At 43.2% G+C, this 19,704-nt stretch overlaps 1 protein-coding gene across 1 annotated transcript in view; it reads left to right on the top strand.

Moving 5' to 3' along the window:
* Positions 1-19,704, top strand: part of CELSR1 (cadherin EGF LAG seven-pass G-type receptor 1) — a 178,099-nt gene that overhangs the window by 92,537 nt on the left and 65,858 nt on the right. The window contains exons 3-5 of the mRNA XM_068930868.1: positions 4,097-4,319; positions 9,176-9,291; positions 11,897-11,985. Coding sequence (XP_068786969.1) covers positions 4,097-4,319; positions 9,176-9,291; positions 11,897-11,985 — 428 coding nt within the window. The remainder of the gene's footprint in view (positions 1-4,096; positions 4,320-9,175; positions 9,292-11,896; positions 11,986-19,704) is intronic.

Genomic DNA, 19,704 nt, shown 5'->3' with positions numbered 1-19,704 from the left:
AAACGATCATGTTCAGCTCACAACTCATTTGTAATTAGGGGATTACTCTTTCACTTTTAAAATAACTTCTTTCTTTTTTATTTCTTCTTCCTTTTTATCCTCATTTATTTTTTGTTCTTTAAACTCTTTCACTACTTTATTTGGAATGCATCAGAGGAAAAACAAGTTAAATCATTTCCTAGCCATTTTTTAATTTGTCTATTCTTATTATATTATGCCTGGTATCATGGTGTCATCCCTTTCCTAAAATTAATATCAGAAATTTTACCATTAACATCTCTGTAGACTTAGAAGGGGTAGAAGGAGTATATGAGAGTCAGTATGCTTTAAAGTAGGAAGGAGTGTCAAAAGCAAGTATATTGTGATCTCATGGGCTTTAAAACCAGGAAACACTACATAAAGGGCTGTCTAAAAGCTACAGGCTTTCATAGCTGTAAGTCATCAATATTAATTGTGAGAATATAAGATTAGCTGCTATCCTGTAACAGTAAACCATTTGCAGGCTTGGTCCAGTAGCTTTTCAAAGCCCAAGAATCCGCCCAGCAGATAACAGACAGACACAGCGCAGCGTTATCTGACAGTGCGTGCTTTAGATTTAGCAGCTGGAGGGACTAAGCTTTACATTTCCTGCTTGGATTTCACAGAATTGTGATATCTAGGAAGTGTTTTCAGTGATTCCTAAAACACTGGCCAGTGTGAAAGATGAAATCATTTTCCTAAAGAAAATGATGTGATGGGCAGAGAGGAGTATGATGGGTCCCAGGGGCCATGCTAGACACGCGAGCCATGGGCACCGTCCCAGCCACGTGCCGCAGCTGTCTTGCGTGGCTCTTATCACCAAGCCCGTTTCGGACCCGGAGTCCAGAACAGCTCGCCCTCGGGGTTATACTATTTTTTCTCGTTGGTCTGGGGCACGTCCCCTGCACCAGTGCAGACTCCTCTGCTGTCTCAGCCCTCTGACCTTCAGCTGCAAAGCGGACACACAATCTCTTCATTTTTCATCTTCACTGCTGGCATTGTGGCCATTGGCGATGCCCTTCCTGTCCAGTTCCTAAAGTAGCTATTCCCTTAGGGGCTTCCGACTTGAGCTTCAGTCTGCCAGCCAGCCACCAGCTCTTTCTTCCAGTACCAGTGCATGTGGGCTTACATTCGGCTTTTGATAGTGCTTTTTGGGCTGTGACTTCCAGCTCATGTAGGGCAGTGCTGTGAGGCGACAGTGTGTCCAGGATGAGGTGACCACCCTTGGAAATGGCGAACTGAAGAGCCACACAGCGACTTATTGCATTGCCAGAATAGATGAGGTGCTCCAGACCAGAACAGTACTTGGAATATTTGCTCAGGTGGCTACTTAAGAAAGCCAACAATGTGGTGTTTCTAAATAACTCCAGGTACTGTTTTTCCTTTTGGAAAAAATGTTAAATAAAGATTTATCAAGTTTCTTTGTAGACCCTTGTGCCTTGAAACATAACAATGACTTGGAGTTCTTGCAGAGATTTCAAAAAAGATATTTAACGTATTTTGGTCAATAAACATAAAATATGAAAACTCAACATCAAAGGATATGCTTCAAATTCAGTTCTTATTTACATACATAATGAGAATTCAGAATAATTTTAGTAAATGGGACATGAGTTACGCTACTGTTGTATGCATATAGGACAAAGGATCATATTTAGGATTGATTTACAGTTTTTTTGAAATAACTTTTTTTAAACTGTCATAATGAAAAGCAGTAATAAACATAATTCAGTATACTTTCAATATACTTTCACTACTTTTCAATATACTTGTACTTTAAATTAATTTTCTTTTCTCTTAAATAGTTTTATGCCTGTAAATAAACGGTCTATAAATTCTTGCTATATCATAGAATTAATACAAAACTATCAATGACTTGAAACGTAGGCTTTTATATTATGCATCTATATTGCCATGGTATTTCCACAGCGTGTTAGAATCTCTCCTTTTAGCTCGGGTCTTGTCTTTTTTTCCCTGTGTATTCAGGACTGTGCTTTATTTGCTTTTGCCAAATATATCATTCTGTTTTCAGAAAGCCTTGAAGATTACGTTCCACTCTGAGTTGGGAGATTTATTTCACAGAATATTGCACTACTTTTTTACAAAGGGACAAACCTGTGTTTAGTCTTTTATGTGGGAACGGTATTTTGTTCTGGTACACAAGATTTGTGCAATTATTGGTTCTGGTACACAAGATTTGTGCAATTATTGGGTTGAGGGGGATTGGCTCTGGTTATGCAGTAGACCATCAATTCTCTAATGCGTTTGATGTGCGTGTGTACTTTGCCTTGGCATAGTCAATACACTGAGAAATTTTTCTGTCTTGGTTGATTTATAAAATTTATTGCAGAAGAAACACATTGTAAGGCATTTTAATCTACCTGAATTCCTCACCAAAGTATTAAGGATGGTGTATTCATATAATCTTGCCTAACCTGGTACTCACAGTTAATAAAGGGAAACAGGAAGGTGCTTATCAAGTGATATTCACAGCATTTCATCTTAATATGATAAAATGAGAATCTAGAAACGTCAGTCCTGAATCAGAAAAACTTTAAGCATGGGCTTGAAGGTGGACTTTCAGCTATATGGTTTATTACTGTAGAGTTTTTGGCTTGCTGGCTTGGCCCAGTAGTTTTGCAAAGCCCAAGAATCTGCAGTTGGCTTCCCGCACCGCTCGGCAGTCCCGGCTTCGGCGTGGGAACCTGTGGGAGCAGGGCTGTGGGGGCGGCTGGCAGAGCAGAGCTTTCCATTTTCATTTGCCTTCGTTTGTGAGTCACCACCCATACTTCCTGCTGTTTTTACTTTCCTCTAGGGATGCATTTGCACGATTTTAACTGTGTTTGAATTAATGTAATTGTATAATCTTGTAGCAAGTAATCATGCAAACACTAGCTGGTTGGAAATGTGTTCCTTCACCTGGTTGTGTTGAGCAGTTTTGCTCTACGTTTGGTTGTCAGATGTTGTTACTGGGTAAAATTCAGCTATATAAGCCACCCGCAATTTCTGTGAACAGCTTAATACGCAGGATCTGAACACCTAGTAAAGCAGCACAATTACAGTTACCTTAGGAAGACACATTCCAAAGCATAAATGTTAACTAATTAACTCCCGTAGAGGGATAGCTTTCTGTATAATGATTAATTCAGCAATTGCTCTTGTCCTGGCCACAGCAGATTTTTTTAAAAGTCGATATCCTCTGCACAAACCACAAAATCACAAATTATTTTTTAAACTTGTGGTCCACTGTCAAATTCTGGGCAAACACAGGAAGTATTATGGCAAATATACAAGGAAAGACACGTCATTTTTCAGTACCTATATTTAATGCATCTTAATACAGACTGCTGAATAGAGTAAAGGTGAAGCGCGTAAAGAAAAACAACTTCAGTAAGCAGTACATAAAATCCTTAACTCTTGAATGAAGTTACTGTGCCCATCTCTGAAAGATTCACTAAATGACTATCACCTGCAGGATGCAGAGGAAAAGATGGAAGCAATATATATGTCATCTGCATTTTGCTCATTCATTCTGTAAAAGCTTTCAGAGTTGCATTTGAAGCTTGGCCATGCCCTGCCTGTGTGACATGGGCAATAAAGCCAAATTCCACCCAAGGTGAAATGCAAACACTTGTCTATTTACCCAGTTTCCAACCTGTAGTGAAATATTGGAACAATTCACACATATTTTGGTTGACAGGTAGTGTGCAGGTTTTTAAATGGTAGTGTTACCTCCTCCCATATAGGTCTGTCTATCACCAGTTTTATATTTATCACCGGTTCTGAGAGCAGCCAAGGAATCCAAAAACTGGAGCCAACATTGTCAAATATTTGAAAAAGGATAACTCAGCAAATAATATTCTGAGCCACGTTAAGAATGGAGACTTGAAAGACAACACAGCATCCTTATTCTCCTCCAATTACAGATTCGTCCCTTGATTACAGAGGGAATTAGGAGCAGAGGTTTGGAAACAGCTTAACTTTCAGCAGAAACAGTTATCTAGTTCACTCTGTCTCAGGCAACCTGCTGCTGAGAGCGAAATATTTCATTCTCTGGTGTTTGCTTCTCCCCTTCTAGGAGAGTACTGCGAAGTGAACGCTCGCTCTGGCCGCTGTGCTCCCGGGGTGTGTAAGAACGGAGGAACTTGCGTTAACCTGCTGATAGGAGGCTTCAAATGCGAGTGTCCTCCCGGAGAATACGAAAGACCATACTGCGAGATGACCACCAGGAGCTTCCCTCCACAGTCGTTCATCACCTTCAAGGGGCTACGGCAGCGCTTCCACTTCACAGTCTCCCTCATGTAAGTCCCTCCTTTTCCTTCTTTATCCCGACTTGGAGGGATCCAAGCTTAGGTTTGTGTCCCATTGTGTCTCCGTTTGGGTTCAGAGTGTATTTATTAAATATAGTAACCCACTGAATTAAATTCATGGAAGTAACTCGTGGGGGATTTCTGACGTTGACTCCTGTGAGAGTGGGGCAGGATCATGTTATTTGAAAGCATTTGACTTCTGCCCAGCTGCTGAGGCTGTTGAAATGCTAACTGTGTTTCTTTTTCTGGAAACTTTTGCTAAAAACTTCTTGTACTAAAAAAGTCACTTTTTTAACAAGCAGTTTATTCATCTCTTCTGCTATGGAGATTAGTATTTCGATACGTAGAGTCCTTTCTTGGTGAGGTGTTGCGAAATCCTGTAGGCGGTTAGAAGAGGAGGCTCCTTTCAACCTTCGCGGGCTAGGAGGGAGCACAAGTGCCAGGAGCATCTAGAAAATGGCCATTTGGTAAAGGAAGGAGCTTGTAGCTGCCGCGGCCACTCAGAGGATGTCCCTGGAGCAGCGTGTCCCACCAAGGGTCCAATCCTAGGCCTGGCAAGAGAATGCTGCCCATTTTTGTGACTACGCTGACCTCGAGGGAGGGGAGCTGGGAAGGCCGGACTGCCAGTCTCCTTACGACCTTTCTCTGCTCCAGCGTGCCTGCAACTAGGGCTGTGCAACCCAGGGAAGAGGAGCGGAGAGAGGGGACTGTGCATAAAAGTCAGTGGGAGCTTTATGGACCAGGCTCTGAGGTTTTTGTGCTGGGCAGTGGTTTCCCATCCGAGCCTTCCCAGGCAGCAAAGCGCTGTCTGACCGCAAGCTCTGGCCACCTCTCAGCAGCAGTCAGCCGGACAGCCTTGAGGGATGGTTGGGCGGGCTTACCCAGATGGGCTTGCTCACCTCTCAAGTACTTAAAGCTTTTTTCCAGTTGTATCTGTGGCCTCCTGACTTTCAGATCAGCTTCAGACTATGCCAGTTCTAGCTGCTTATTGGAGCACACCCTTCCCTTCTCCAGCATCTCAGCTCGCGAGAGGATCTGACCATGTAAGGCTACAGGCATCCCGTGCTCAGTGGGTGCTGCCAGCTGGGCTCCTAGCTGTGCTTTGTGTCCAGACATGGGGCTGGGTACAGCCCGGCTCCTGGCCCTGGTCCCCTCCCACTGCCGGCCGTGTCCCTGCCCTGCCCCCAGACGGACCCTCTGCCCCGCACCGAACAGTCTGCTCCCACCCTGGAGCTCTCACTTGTCATGTGGGGACACTCTGGGGCTTTCGGGGAGGTCAGGATGGGCAGTGAAGGTGACAATCACATTATGTGGTCCCTGTAGTGAAAATCTCTTCTCTGGAGAAAACTTCTTTTGTTGGTCCTGCTGCTTAAGGTAGTTCTTGTCTGCAGTAGAACAAACACTCTAGATGTACACACAAATTTTCTCTAGAGAAGATGCAGATCAGCAGCTTTTCCTTGGTTGAGCTGGTCAAGATCAACCTTTGGTTCTCCCTCAGAGTTGACTTTGTGTAAATAGCACAAAATGTGTTAGCCCTGACTCCAAAGGGCAAACTTCAGGATCTGTGGACAGGGAAAAGAACAGGAGCGACAATGGACACGTTTGTGCGTCTTTCTGGAGAAAGGCGGGACTGACAAAATCAGCCACATTTCTTACAGTAGCTAGCATTCAGCAGTTACTTGGTGTTTTACATCTCTCTGGGACCAGGCAGCTTCTTTCTGTTTTGTTCTTCATCTGCCTTAATCCTGAGGTCAACATTTTATGACACCTTGAAATGTTGGTTAAATCAGAATATGCAGATACAGTTTGCAAGTGAGCCGAGGTAGGGAACAGTTATGCCTGCAAAGACTGTTTTAAAGCATCAGATCTAAATGTGCAGAAAAGCTGAGAAGCAAAAGCTCTGTTGAGCTTGTCAGATCTACATTAAGTGCAAACAAAGGAGTGTTCTAGGCTGGCTGCCAGCATAAATTACCTATACTACCCTTGGATTGTCCCAGCAGCCACGTGGTATCATTTTTCAAGCTTTCAGGAAGAGATCTTTGATGTGTAGGGTGCTTCAAGTTAAAGTGACTCAAATTCTCCTTGTAGGCATTCCTGAGAAACAGCAAAATAGTGTACCATGGTGCTTACAGCATGACTTCTTCACACTCTTTACAGCCTAGAATGGCATATTTATTGTATTGTATTGTGTTATTCCTTCAGTGTGATTATAACAAGGTCATCATGGGACTCATCCCCAAATATCTGGGATAATGACATATTTAGCTTTTTGTACCTGAAATTTATTTTTTTATACTTATTATTTCTTTAGCTTTTATTATCCTTCAACACAGGTAGAAAACATTATGTGAGGGTGAGCAAGAACTAGCAGTTTGATTGGATGAAGGATTTGCCGTTACATATTTGGTGATTTGGGAACATTCCTAAAATCCCAGGGTGTCTAGCTCCTGTTAGCTTCAAATTCCCCTTGCATGGCAAAGCACAGGATGTTTGTGTAGTCTATTCTCATAGCTAAAATGAGATTTAAAAAATAGCCCATATATTCATTATGAGTTTTGCCGACAACTTAACATCTCCAGCGCCAAAATGGTTTGGGGTACATAGATTGTATATACCATGTATTACTGCTAACAGCATAGATGCCACAGTATTCCTAATGACAGAGGCAGAAGAGCAAAAACTCAGGTACATATTTACCCCAATACTTTTCCGGTACGCTACATCGTACTCTTATTATTTAGGATACTGATTTCTGCTCCCAACTTTATACATCTTCCTGGTTTCCTGGCTTCCTCCCAGCAGTCGCTCTTCAGTCTTCACTCCAAAAGACACTGTCAGTGGAGATGTTTTCTAGTTACTTATTCAAAAATTTCAATCTCAAAGATTTCATTTTCTATCTCCTGAGTTAAAAACGGCCCCTCCTATTAAAAAACATAACTTTTTTTCCCCCTGCCAGTGATAACCAAGCAAGTCCAGAAGCAATGGTACTGAACTAACAGTGTGGTACAAAAGATGCATTTGGCTAGTGGCAAAGAATGAAACTGAAAACACACCGAGTAAACAGGTGTAAAAAATAGAAAAAATATTTTGCCTTTTTTAATTAAAGTCATGGTAGAGGATCATAACTGTATCAGAAAAATATTTTCAAACAGAGCTAATGTTCCTTTTGCTGCCCCTCAAACTAAGTGTTTCTGCCCACTAAAGAAGCACATTATTCATATAATTCCCCTTTCTTTCTGTCATATATATCCTGGACAGATATGAACAAAAAAGTTTTGGTGATGTAGTTGCCCACAGAAAAATGCAGTTTTCCAAAATGTTTTGTAGGAACTTTATTGCTCTAGATGAAATATATGACAACGAAAATTGAAAAGTAAATCAATATTTTTGTAATATTGAAATATTTCAACAGCAGTGTCTTAATTTAATTTGACTTTTGCTTCTTTAAATATTATGTTCAAATATACTTAGAAATAAAGATATGTTGCAAAAATGGTAATATAACATTTTGATTGAATGTACTGAATATCTTTTGAAATTTTTATTTTAATTTCAAAATTTTGACTTTTGAACCAGAACAATTCATTCTCCTCCTTCAAAGAGAATAACATTTCTGTGAAACAGAAGTTCTCATTTCTGTATAGCTTAAGTTCAGGCCACTGGTTCTGAATGGTCTCTATTATATATAATTCACAACATACTTATTTCTGCTAATCAATTTTTGTTAAAAAATAGTCTTTGATTTTGAATTTTTTTATTTAAAATACCAGACCTTGATGTTTTTGTTATACTGCATAGGATCTTGCTGATAGAAGTGACATGAGACACAAAGAATCATTTCTTCGCTCCATGGCAGGGAGTTCTACATTAGCTCTGTTCAGCATTTCATTCATTTGTAGAAGTGGATTAACTTAAATCAGGCTAGTTCCTGAAGATGAAGATACAAAATCAAGCTACACTGTTTTTAAACATAAGAGATTCCCATGGTTTTACTCTTCTTCCCTCTTTATATAATGTTAACGTTTGTAAAAATGTTTTTGTAAAGTGTGTTAAAGTTTTACGTTCTTAAGCAGAGGAAAAGTGCATTTGAATCTGCCAAGATATTAGGCTTCAATTAAAATTCTAAAATGCACAGAACATAAATTTTCAGAAGAAGTTCTGCGCAGACAAAGAACAGGCTTTTTTAGAACTGGGGTTGCAGGAAAGGCGTGATGCGTCCCATATTAGAAGCTCAAGAAAAATAGAAATAAAAAATACCTACTAGAGCTGATATAGTGGAATCATTGAAGTGTTTATTTTCCTTCCTCAAATTGCCTTAACTGTTGATTGATGAACCCTAACTATCTACATGACATTATTAAAGTAACTCTTATCTTTCTTTTCCCCTTCCCTCCCCAACAGTTCTTTCTAATCTGTTTATGACTCTTTGTACCATATAGCATTTAGACAGTAAGCAGGCAGCAAGTACTGCCCCTTTGATGTGAAATACTTGCTAGCTTTGAACTGTTTGCAAAGTGTAGTAACTGCTACTGTTTGAATAGTCTCAGGTACTCAGTCTGAAGCGTGTGTGTGTATAATATTATCCTTTTTTAGGGTCAGTATCCAAGCGAAGCTCTGCAAACGTGCAGAGTAGTTTCTGTAGTTGCTGTCTTGCTTGTCTCCACAGATTGTGAGATAATATATTTATCCTGCTGCTTGCTTTTTTTTTGTAATTTTATGTCTAAAGAAAGATGTAAGGCTTGCTCTTCTGGTGGTTCTAATGCTGTCTTTCCTCAGGGTGACTCGACTGTCAGTCTTTACTCTGTAAGCCCTTAAACATGAAATGATTCCTCGTCTCCATGTTCTAGGTTTGCAACGCGAGAGAGGAACGCTCTCCTTCTCTACAATGGGCGTTTTAATGAGAAGCATGACTTTATCGCACTGGAGATCATTGAAGAGCAGATACAGCTAACGTTCTCTGCAGGTGAGGTGTTACCCGAGTCTAGCGCTTCTACTTAGGGGGATAAGATCTGCTCAGTGCATTTGGAAATGTACTTCAATGATTTTATATAGCTATTTGCTGCCTTGTAAATTGAGCAACTGAGTGACATTGTACAGTTAACAACTGATGCGGTGAGTTGCAAAACACTCTGGATTATAGCAGTTTATAGTAGTAACGCTCACTATTGTAGGTTGGAGCTTGTCAGCGTTATCAGTTATAAAACCCAGAGTTTATGAGGTTGGCACTAGTCTTAAAGTTGGCCTCCTAGCCAATGTTTGCTTAAATGAGCCTTCTTTTTATCATGCTGTGATTGATTTTGTGTATTTATTCTTTTTTCCACTACACCTTCTGGAAAAGTAGGTACATAAATGTTATCTAAAAATTATACATGAGCCAAAGGAAAAAGTAACAAGCGAATGAAAACTGCCTGCCACTCTATTCATTTTTGATAAGCAATACCATCACTGGAGTCCATGGATGCATATTAAAGCACTTCCTACTGGGAGAAGCAGTGAACCACGAAGAACTTAGGAGAACCAAACTGGCCATTCATTGTGAAGGTGGGCTAGGGAACAAGGCGTGGGGGCTTCAGCGTTTACTTGAGGACAAAGCCAGCACCTTTTGATACGTACTAATTCCCGCAGTAGGAGAGGCACGTGAAGCTGTGAGCACGTAGCTTTGCAGCGTGCCCGAGACCTTCAGCAGCAGGCATCGATGGCCAGGTTTTCGCACAGGTTAGGTGAGACCTCTGCAACTGGCAAGTAGCTCTGGGAAATAACATTGTTATTTCCTGTCTTCCGATTTCAAGGTGGACATACAGTCCCTCAGCAACTCTAATTGATTTTTGTTGAAAGTGAGACGTTGCAAACGGTCCGACAGTAGACGTGGAGGCCTTGCCCACGTCGGGGTTGCACGCTCACCACCAGTGACGGTCGTGGCCGTGAGACCCTGCTGTGAATCCCAAGTGACCCCACGGATTTACTCCATGTGCTGAAGTGCATATCTGGGCCCGCAAAGATACTCCAGTTTCACTTCTTCTTTTTTACTTATAAGATATTCAAATTGGATTTTAAGGCGGGCCGTTGAATGGATCAGTGTAATGAAATAGCATGCTACAGTTGGAGAAATTTGCTTTATTCTGTATCTGTCCTCCGCCTGTCTAAACTTGAATCAAATTGCTAGGAAGGCACCCTGAGGATGAATGAGGATAAATGCTACTTGCACTTATGTGCATTTAAATGTGGAGAAACTCCTTTAAAATACATGAAACTAAATTTAGATTTGCACTACTGCACCTGAGAGCAGGTCTGGTCCTGTATTTTACAAATGGTGTTTTCTTTGGAAGAAGAATGGTTTTAAAATGTTTTATGACTTTCAGTAGCATTTAACGCACAGTACAAGTTTTGGACGTTTGATCTGATTGTTTTACCTGTCACAACAGTTTTTTTGCAGCAACCAAAGCAAAATGATTGGAGACCAGCAATCTTACTTCTGCAGAAGCTTTCCAGCTGAATAAAAATAATAATTTTTATTATTTCTTTAATCACCGAATGAGGCGCATTTCACAGCAAGATGTGGGTCATGTACTAAGCTGAAATGTGTATTATTTAAATAACAGAAGTCTACAGAATGCAAGTTAAAGGAGAGTAAAGGAAATGGGGAAAAGTGATAGTGGCAAATAAAGAGGAGAAAGTACATTTTAAGTTCAACAGTAGAGTGAACTTTGTTCACTTAAGGGAGGGAGTTATTTTTCCTGTGGTTTATTATGTAGAATTTTCCAACTGTTTCTCCTCTTCTTCCTCAGTAACAGGAACTTTTGCCTAGAATTAAAAAAAAAAAAAAGAAAGAAAGAAAGGAAAAAAAGACAAAACCTAGCAATCAATTCTCTGTGCCAGGCCTTTATGTACTGTTGACCAAATATTGATTTTGTCGTGACACCAGAACAGATATGCCTAGCTACTAAGCTGGTTGTGCTGACTCAGGCTAATGTAAGAGCTTCTACTTTAGAACTGCAATATAAAGAACCCTCTTTAAAATAGAAGTACTGAAAGGCTGCCGATAATTTTGTTAATCGCAGGTAAAAGTTTGCTGAGTACGTGTGGTCTGTACTTGTAGCTGTCTAACCAGGAGTGCGGTCCCGGTTGAGTTTCTCCCCTCTGACTAGATGCAGGCTTCCTTTCCCTAACCAACTGTCCCCACGTGATACTCTTCAGAGCAAAAAACCCTCAAAGTGCTGCTTTTTGAAGCAGCAAAATTAATGTGCGCTTTTTCCTCAGCGGACCACTTCAGCAATAGCTGTATCTAGCAAAGACATCTGCTACTGCACTCTGCAGAAGCATGATAGAAAATAACATAATTCACTGGAACGTACCAGAAGCTATTTTCATATCCGCGCTCCGAAGCAACGCAGCGCAACCGAGGCTACTCGCTGTCTCACAGGACGAAATTCCACCTTCCTCCTGGAGGAAGCGGCACAGCAGCGTCCCGCCTCTGACGGGGGTCTCTCTGCGTTTCGGTTTGGCGCGAAGCGGAGCCTGCAGTAACGGTGACTGATGTTTTGCTGTGTGCGTTCTCGCTGCCCTTGCAGGGGAGACGACCACTACGGTGGCACCCTTCGTTCCAGGAGGGGTCAGTGACGGGCAGTGGCACTCCGTCCAGGTGCAGTACTACAATAAGGTAAGACCAGTCGCCTTGGGGGTGCTTGCGTTATTCGTAAAGTAATAGAGGCAATGGGTCATCCGGCTGTGACCCGGTGCGTGCAGGTGACCTGAATTTTATTTATTTAACCAGGCACACAGCTACAGGTCTGCACAAATGCTACCAGTCTTGCTGAGTCAAAAAATCCTATTGAAGGCTTTTGAGTTTTGTCTCAGGAATGCCAGATCAGACCTACTTTGTCCTTTTCAGAAATAGTGGCATTTTTGAAAGTACCACCATAGAAATCTCCAGATACTTGAAACTCTTTCAATTTTTAGTTATTCAAACGTGTTTCAAATGTCAGTGTATCTAAAGCTGCTGGTTTGGTGACTGGGATCTTTCTGAAGAGCTGTGCAACCTGATAGCTTTCAGTGTAGTGACTACAAACCACGAACAGAGAATTTACTGAAACAGCATTGTTCAGTTTAACTGCCTTTTCTTGTGTAAAACGACCAAACGATATAGTTAGTGCAAGCTTCTCCGGTTTAGAAACATAAGCTATAACATTTTTGACACTTTTCAGCAGTCACAGGCTATCCTAGTAATAATTGTCTGCTATGCAAAAAGTTGTAGAAGAGAAATGCAACAATCGGCATACTCCGTTGCCCTCACTCAGTGCGGGACGCCCAGTCGCCCAGCCGCGCTCCTGGTGGGCCGTCAGAAGTCAATCCCGTTTGACTAGGTGAGGGCTTTGCGTAAAGCAGCCGTTCCCGTGAAGAAACAAAATGCAGGCTTTTAGGGTGTACAGTGGCGATGGACAGTGTCGCTGTTTACAGGTGGATTGTAGAGCTCCTCTGTTTATAACAGAAATTAAAGAATTTGGTTACTGAGAAGTGTTGCTTTTAAGTCTGACGTGATAGCATTATGAAGGATTAAATAAGGAAATAGAGGAGTATTGTTGGCTGTAAAAAGGAAGGAGGATGCTGACGTCGGAAGCTGAATGGAAGACGAAGGATTAATATGATCAACAAGTTCTTTTTTTCCCAGTGCTGCATCTTTTCATCACAGTTTGTGTGGTAGTTTGAATGAGCGGATTAGCAGTTTCGTTGGACTCCTAGATAGGGTCTCCTCACCTAAGAAAATTATATTGAGGAAATAAAAAAAGCTTTCCTATTTTTATACTTCTACTGAATATGCTTTTAGCTCTCTATTATGTGAAGCACAGAGAAAAGTGAAACTTGGTATATCTCTGCCCGCATCTATGGACACAATAAGGTCTCTCTTACATACTGTGAAATGCTGTTTTTCCGTATTCTGTGTGTTTTTTTAGGGAAACGCTTTATTAGAATAAGCGACCCTTGCTGAGATGACCGAGAGACGCTCAGCACCTCTCAGTGGGCAAGGAGGCGTGGGCAGGAGACCGGGACCAGCTGCCGCCTGGCCCGGCCACTGGTGCAGCCCGCTGAAGCGCTGCCAAGCAGATAAGGGCCTGAGGCAGCTCCAGGACAGTCTTTAAAAGGCAAAGAGATCTGACACACGAGTTAAAAATAAACCTCTGGCTCATTTTCAGGGTTTGCTGCTGTTTAAATAGATAGGTAGGTGGCTTGTGTTAGCAGTGCAGCAAATGGTGTTTTCCTACCATTAGAGCATAAGCCCTGCCCTCATTTTCTTCTCTGGAGGGGAAGGAGCCAGTCCCCGCAGGGCAGGAGGAAACTCACAGCAGGAGGGGAGAGCAGAGAGGCTCTCTGCCTCCCGTGCCAGTTTTATGCCAGAAAACGCCACTAATTCAAAGCCTGTGCATTTGTGTGCAGCAGTATAGCAACGAACAGTATGGTCACTATGTGGAAAGCAACGCTTTGCTCTTTTCCGTCCATGCTGGAGATGGAGGTCATCACTTTTCAGTTTCAGTATTTATTCCAAAAAGGTTAGGTTTAGGCCAGCAGAAGGGAGCTCACACACCGCTCTCAAGTTAGCAGCATGGGGAAACATTCAGTAAATAACACAAATAGGAAGTAGTAACACATACATAGTTAGAAAACTCTCAGGGTTTTCCAGCGTGTTGGAGAAGCACATCTGTTGCCCCAGCTCTCAGAGCAGGGAAAGATGCAGGTGGTGCTGCTGGGCAGGGAGCCCTGCCATGCCTGCCCGCCGGGCACCGCTCTCCGCGCCGGGGAGCAGGCTTAGGCCTCCGCTTCTGCTGACATCTGTTTGTGAAGCGGTTCCTTGGCTACTTTGTCTTTTAACGAAGCTGGAGGAAAAATCCCTGGGAGGAGGTTGCAAAGACAGAGATAATTTAGGGATGTAGGTTGCGCCAAGAGTTGTGCCAAGCTAAATGGAGTGTTATGTCTAAACCTGATGTAGCTAAGACATGTCCGAATAACAGAGTACCCAAAACTCATGACTTTGCTTAAGTTATACACTGACTGCAGGGTGGCAGGGGCAGGACAGGGGTTACGCCATGCCGTGCATTCGTATCACTTTGCATGTACTTCATCCTGCCAGTGTTTCCAAAATCTTACCACGCAATGCCAAGTCCTCGTCTCATCACTGCTTCTGCCTCCTGTATCCACCTCGACATGTGTGCAGCCTCCTCGAGCCCTCGGCACCACCGCTGTGTGTGTGGCTGCCCCGACTGTCCTTCCCAGCATGTCCCCCCTCCCACTGCTTTCCAACTCCCTCTTCCCTCCTCAGACTCGTGTATCCCATCCCCAGCTTCAGCCCTCCTCACCGCTTCCCCCCTTCCCCCTCGCCCACTTCCTCGCTCTTGCGTTTTGCCAAAATGTTTCTTTTCTGGCTGCTCTGCTGCTGTGGCCGCCTCTGCCTGCATCCTCCGTGGGGCTCTTTGCTTCAGTTTGGGTGTTTGCCTGGAGAGCTTCTGGGTTTTGTCCCTTATCAAACTTATTTTCTTCCCAGTTTTGCCTATGGGACATGTGTAATGGACGGAAACATGATGATGCTGTTTTAGTCATTTATGTATGTCTTGCCGTTAAAGACCCCTTGAAGAGGTGTATGCATCTGCTCATCCTGATCACTCACTCGCGTGGAGTTTCATCTCCCTCCATCTGCCTTTTGCTCCATTAGCAGCTTTTCTTTATTTAATAAATATTAGCAGCTTTGCCAGTCTCTTCGTGTGTCACTTCCATGCTGTTTTGCACACGGTAACCACTTTGATCTCTTCTTACTTCCACAAAGCCACGTTCTTCATACTCCAGCAGCTCACTGCTGCCAGCCTGGTCACCCTGCTACCTGTGCCCCATCCTCTTTGCACCCAGCGCTCTGCCCACGGGAGGCAGCAGGCTCTTTCCAGCTGGACCCTTTGCTCCTTGGAAAATGAGAGGCCTAGTGCAGGGCACTTCCAAATAAATAGCAATTTCAAAATTTCCTGTCGTGCTTTCAGCAAGCATTAATGGTTGGGTACCCTGTTAGCCTCATCCTTCTTTCCCAGTTCCTTTTTTTGTTGAGCAGTTTTAAAGTATTAGTTTTAAAACTAAACTGGAAGCTGTTCAGGTTATTTCTCTCTTTCTGTATTTGTACAGTGTCTGGCAAAATAAAGGGGGTTAGTCCTCTTTGGAGCTTTCGGATACTGCTGTAATTCAAATAAGTAATATTAGATTTCATCACAGTTGAGATTAATTTTTCGTCGTTAGTTTTTGAGGCGAACGACTGACAGACTTTGATACACAGTCAAGATGACTTCAGTCCAGAGCGCATTTTTGTAGATTAATTTTCACACTTTTGAAAGTTGCGCTTGAAATCAGAGTTGATAATCATTAGATATGGCAGAGTTTGAGCAGTTTTTGGCATCTGCAGCTCTGTGGATGGCATTTTGCTAAGCATCACTGAAATGTGCGTTCCAGCAGTGTCTGGCTTGGATGTGTGGGGCCTCTGGTAGGAACCATCTACGGCAGCTAGTTCCTTAACAGCCGGCTGTTTGGCGAAATGCTAGAGACGCTGGTAACCTTGGACCCTGCTGCCTGGAAGTAAGGTAGCCGCAAAGTCAGTCTGAAAATAGCAATAATAAATAAATACGAAGTACGTATAGAAGTGACCCCTGAAGATTATTTTCTGTATTCAGCTCAGAAGCGATGCACTAGGTGACATTACAAGTATCTTTAGCTGTTGTCGAAATAATATTGTTTTATAATTATCTCCTCGTCAGATTAGCTGCCCTTAGGAAGAAGCATTTAAATTCATTGGCAGGAGGTCAGTCCCCAGCCAGCTTTGCGTGTCGTGCTCGCTCAGGCGCAGGTCTCAACCACGTGGTCGCCTCCCTGTGCCGAGCCAGCTCTGTGATCTGCGACAGTCTTACCCAGCCCTCCACGGGTTTCTCCGTGATCCAATGCATAGCCTTGTGATTTGGGACCAAGCTCCTCTGTCCCATAAGCCATGCGCACTGCAATTCCCCTTCCAACACCAGCCACTCACCGTGGTGTCTGCAGACGAGCAGCAAAGCGGTTCTTTACTACATACAGTATTTGATGCTGTCTTACAAATGCTGTCATGTACAGGCACTGTGAAGTGCTGCCGTAATGAAACAGGCTGTATCAGAGGAGGAAAGGAAGCAATGTTGTTTCATTTAACATGTACTGATGAAATTGGATGCTTCCTCCCCTGGTAACAATTGGCACAACTGGTTTCGGCAGAGGTGCCTAAGGGAGGCGAATAGATGTCTTAGCAAGGCAGTGTTGGCTCTGTATTGACTTTCTGGAAGGGAGATCACCAAGGGGAAAGAAGTAGCTATAAGAGCGCAAAAGTGAGCTAAGAGTGTTTTATGGCCATTCTCTAGTTTCAGTTATATATTAAAAGTCTTGTCAGCTACACAGTAGCAAGGTATCAGTTTACCTGTTAGCAGAGTTTCTTGCAGTTACAGATGTTTGCTGACAGCTGGGGGAAGGCAGGGAGGAAAGCTGTTCACTGCTTGTTAGCTAAAACATGTTATCTTCTCAGGTCCTGATCCCATAACCATTAAAATCAATGGGAGGCAGTAAATTTAGAGGTGACCTACATGACCTGCTTTGCCAGGAGGTATATATACTTATAAGATACGTTTTGGAGTGGGGGTTTTTTTGGAAGGAAAGGTGAGAGAAAGAGGAAAATTCAGCCTGGCAAATACAACATTGATGGAAAGCAGAAGTAGCAGCCTGCTCCTTATTCACGGAGGAGCTGGAGTGAGGGGCAGCAGGTGATGTGAGCTGCCCTCTCACCCTGCTAACGTCCTTCCTTTCCCCGTGATGAGAGCACAGTTGGCCTGTGGCAGGGGTTGGGTCCTCATTCAGTCCTTTGGCTCTGCTGAGCCAACCTTGCCCCAGATTGGTTGCTGGGCCAACCTTGGTGCCAGTGAACAGATTCAGTCATGCTAATATTTGTCTGTTTGGAATGAGACAAAACCCACCAGGCTGTTTGATAGTCACAGTGCTCAGTACCAATAGTATCACATAAAATATCTAGCATTTACTGCATATACAGTATCATACACATTTGCAGGCAGTGCTTAGTATGGGACATTTTAGAGAGCCTGGTAATGGGTGATGGTTTTTATTAAGTGAAAACTTCACTCTCCCGAACTTCTAGTAGTGATGCAATTCTGTTCAGAATTTAAGATATATCATCAAGTTTATGTTAATGTTTTACCTGACTCATTACCTCAGGGCAGAATTCATCATTTCGCACAAGATAAAAGTGTTTTACGTATGGACATGTTCCTTTAATTATAGAGGGCATGTACATGTATATTTATATACTATGCACCTCATATGTTACTTATACATATATGACATCAAAGTTGCTTGAGTTGCTTGAGTTGTTCCTTCTACAGACAGAACCTCCTTCTGCATCTGTTTAAGGGAGGTAAATTTTACCTAAAAGGACAGAAAACCTGAAAAGGGCAGAGAGAAACATGATATGAGTGTCTGATGCATATTGCAGTAATTCTCTGGGGGCTGGGATGAACAAATCCCTAAATGACTCACAGAATGACTCACAAAAGTAACAATTGTGAGATGGGGCGTTGTGTGTGCATGAGATCCTCTTCCACAGGTCAAGCGGTGCAAAAACAACGGGTGCTTCAGAAATCACCTGGGCTGTACTGGTCACTTGAGCCTCAAAGCTTCTAACAAGGAGATATCTAAGACAAACATTACACTTTTTCCAGAACGGGGCTAAAGTTTCATGTCATATTTTACAGTAGATAGTAAGTTGCTATTCTTTTACTCTTTCATGTCATTTCTTTAGGCTGCTAAAAGTGTCTTTTGTTCTTATTTCAGTTGCTTGACTGTCTTGGGTAGCTCATGTGAAAGATTTTCTGTACAGCCCCTGCATCCTTTTATAGCAGTTACAATTAGCAGGGGATCTACTGCTTTGAATTCCTGTTCCCATCAGGCAGTGCTCAGACCTGCGTTTAGCTTGAAGACACACTCCAAGCTAAATGGGCAAATTCTTCAACTAAGGATAAACTTAAAAGAAATGGTTGCTGCTTAGGCCTGATCTTCAGTGCATTGCAAATTCAAAATGCAGTACGTGACTTGCTCTAAATCAGACTCACCTATGCTTTCAAAAATCTCCTGCCTGTGGTTAGCGATGATTTCTATTGAGCTAACTGGCCTTCATCTGGGGCAAGTTGGAGCTTGACTATCACTGAAGTCTGAGCTAGCGCTGTAGAGTTTTAACTCTCAGCCTGCTTGAGCGCTAGCATTTGCCAGAACCTTTCCTTCCTGGAGAGCTTGTGTCTATCCCTCACCTACTGACTGACAGCTGTTTCCGTGTGCCAGAATACCCCCGTTTCAGTGCCAAGACCCATGCTTTAACTGATTTTCTGTACCTCAGTTAAGTGTTGCAGCTCTCCTGTTGTGCTTGATCAGCCAGATTGTGAGTGGGCAGGGAGGGGAGCGTTTGCCCTAGCATGCAAGCTCCTTGGTGAAGCTGATCCCAAGTGGTTATTTAGCTCTGGTTATATAGCTGCGGTATGGTGATGATTTTGAGTCTGTGTCCATGGATCATCCATACTGTTCATAGTGCCCAACTATGAACTGGCTGGGAGATGGCATACCTCTGGGCAAAGAAACCCAAATCCACATCTGGAGAAAGTTCAGCGAGCCCCATTTGTTCGTGGAGTTTAACCACTCTCCAGAGCTGCTGTACAGGACTGGTCTGCTCTCCAGAGCCACAAGGCTCCGCAGCAAAACTGGGGGCAGTTGAGAGCAGAAGATGCTGAAGACGATATGGTGTTGGGACTGCTGCCAGCCCCAATAATCTTGAGATGAAATGGCTCACAACAGAGCAACAGATCCCTGCTGCGCTTGCTTGAGGCTCTAGGGATGCAATGAAAGAAGGGACAGGATCAGGAAGGAAAAGGCAGGAAGGAAAAAACATTCCCAGGCCAGGTAAGAGCTTCATTTGCTCTTCCCATTGCTAGTCAGGAGATGCCATATTGGTCAGGAGAAGCAGTGCGGTAAGGGAGGTCCGTGGGGCTGCGGCCAGCAGCTGCGTGTGGGAGAGCCTCCATTTCCCCTCACCCTCAACACCAAGGAGCAGGTCTGTGCCATTGCTGTTTCCTCCAATACCACCATTTGCTGGCGAAATCCTGCCCTCTCCTTTGCCTGAGCACAGAGAACAAGCTTCAGCAACCACGGTGTCTACTGTTTTGGGGAAAGTATTGCCTCCTTCCAGCACCCATCCTTCCCTGTGCTACTCCCCACTGCCCACTGCCCCCTGGTTCTGCAGATCCTGCCAGCCATGTCCATCACTGCTGCCTTCATCAGC

The sequence above is a fragment of the Struthio camelus genome, chromosome 1, assembly GCF_040807025.1.
Source record: "Struthio camelus isolate bStrCam1 chromosome 1, bStrCam1.hap1, whole genome shotgun sequence".
Classification (NCBI taxonomy): Eukaryota; Metazoa; Chordata; class Aves; order Struthioniformes; family Struthionidae; genus Struthio; species Struthio camelus.
Note: the sequence above shows the minus strand (reverse complement) of the source record. Positions and strands in the feature narration are given on the sequence as shown.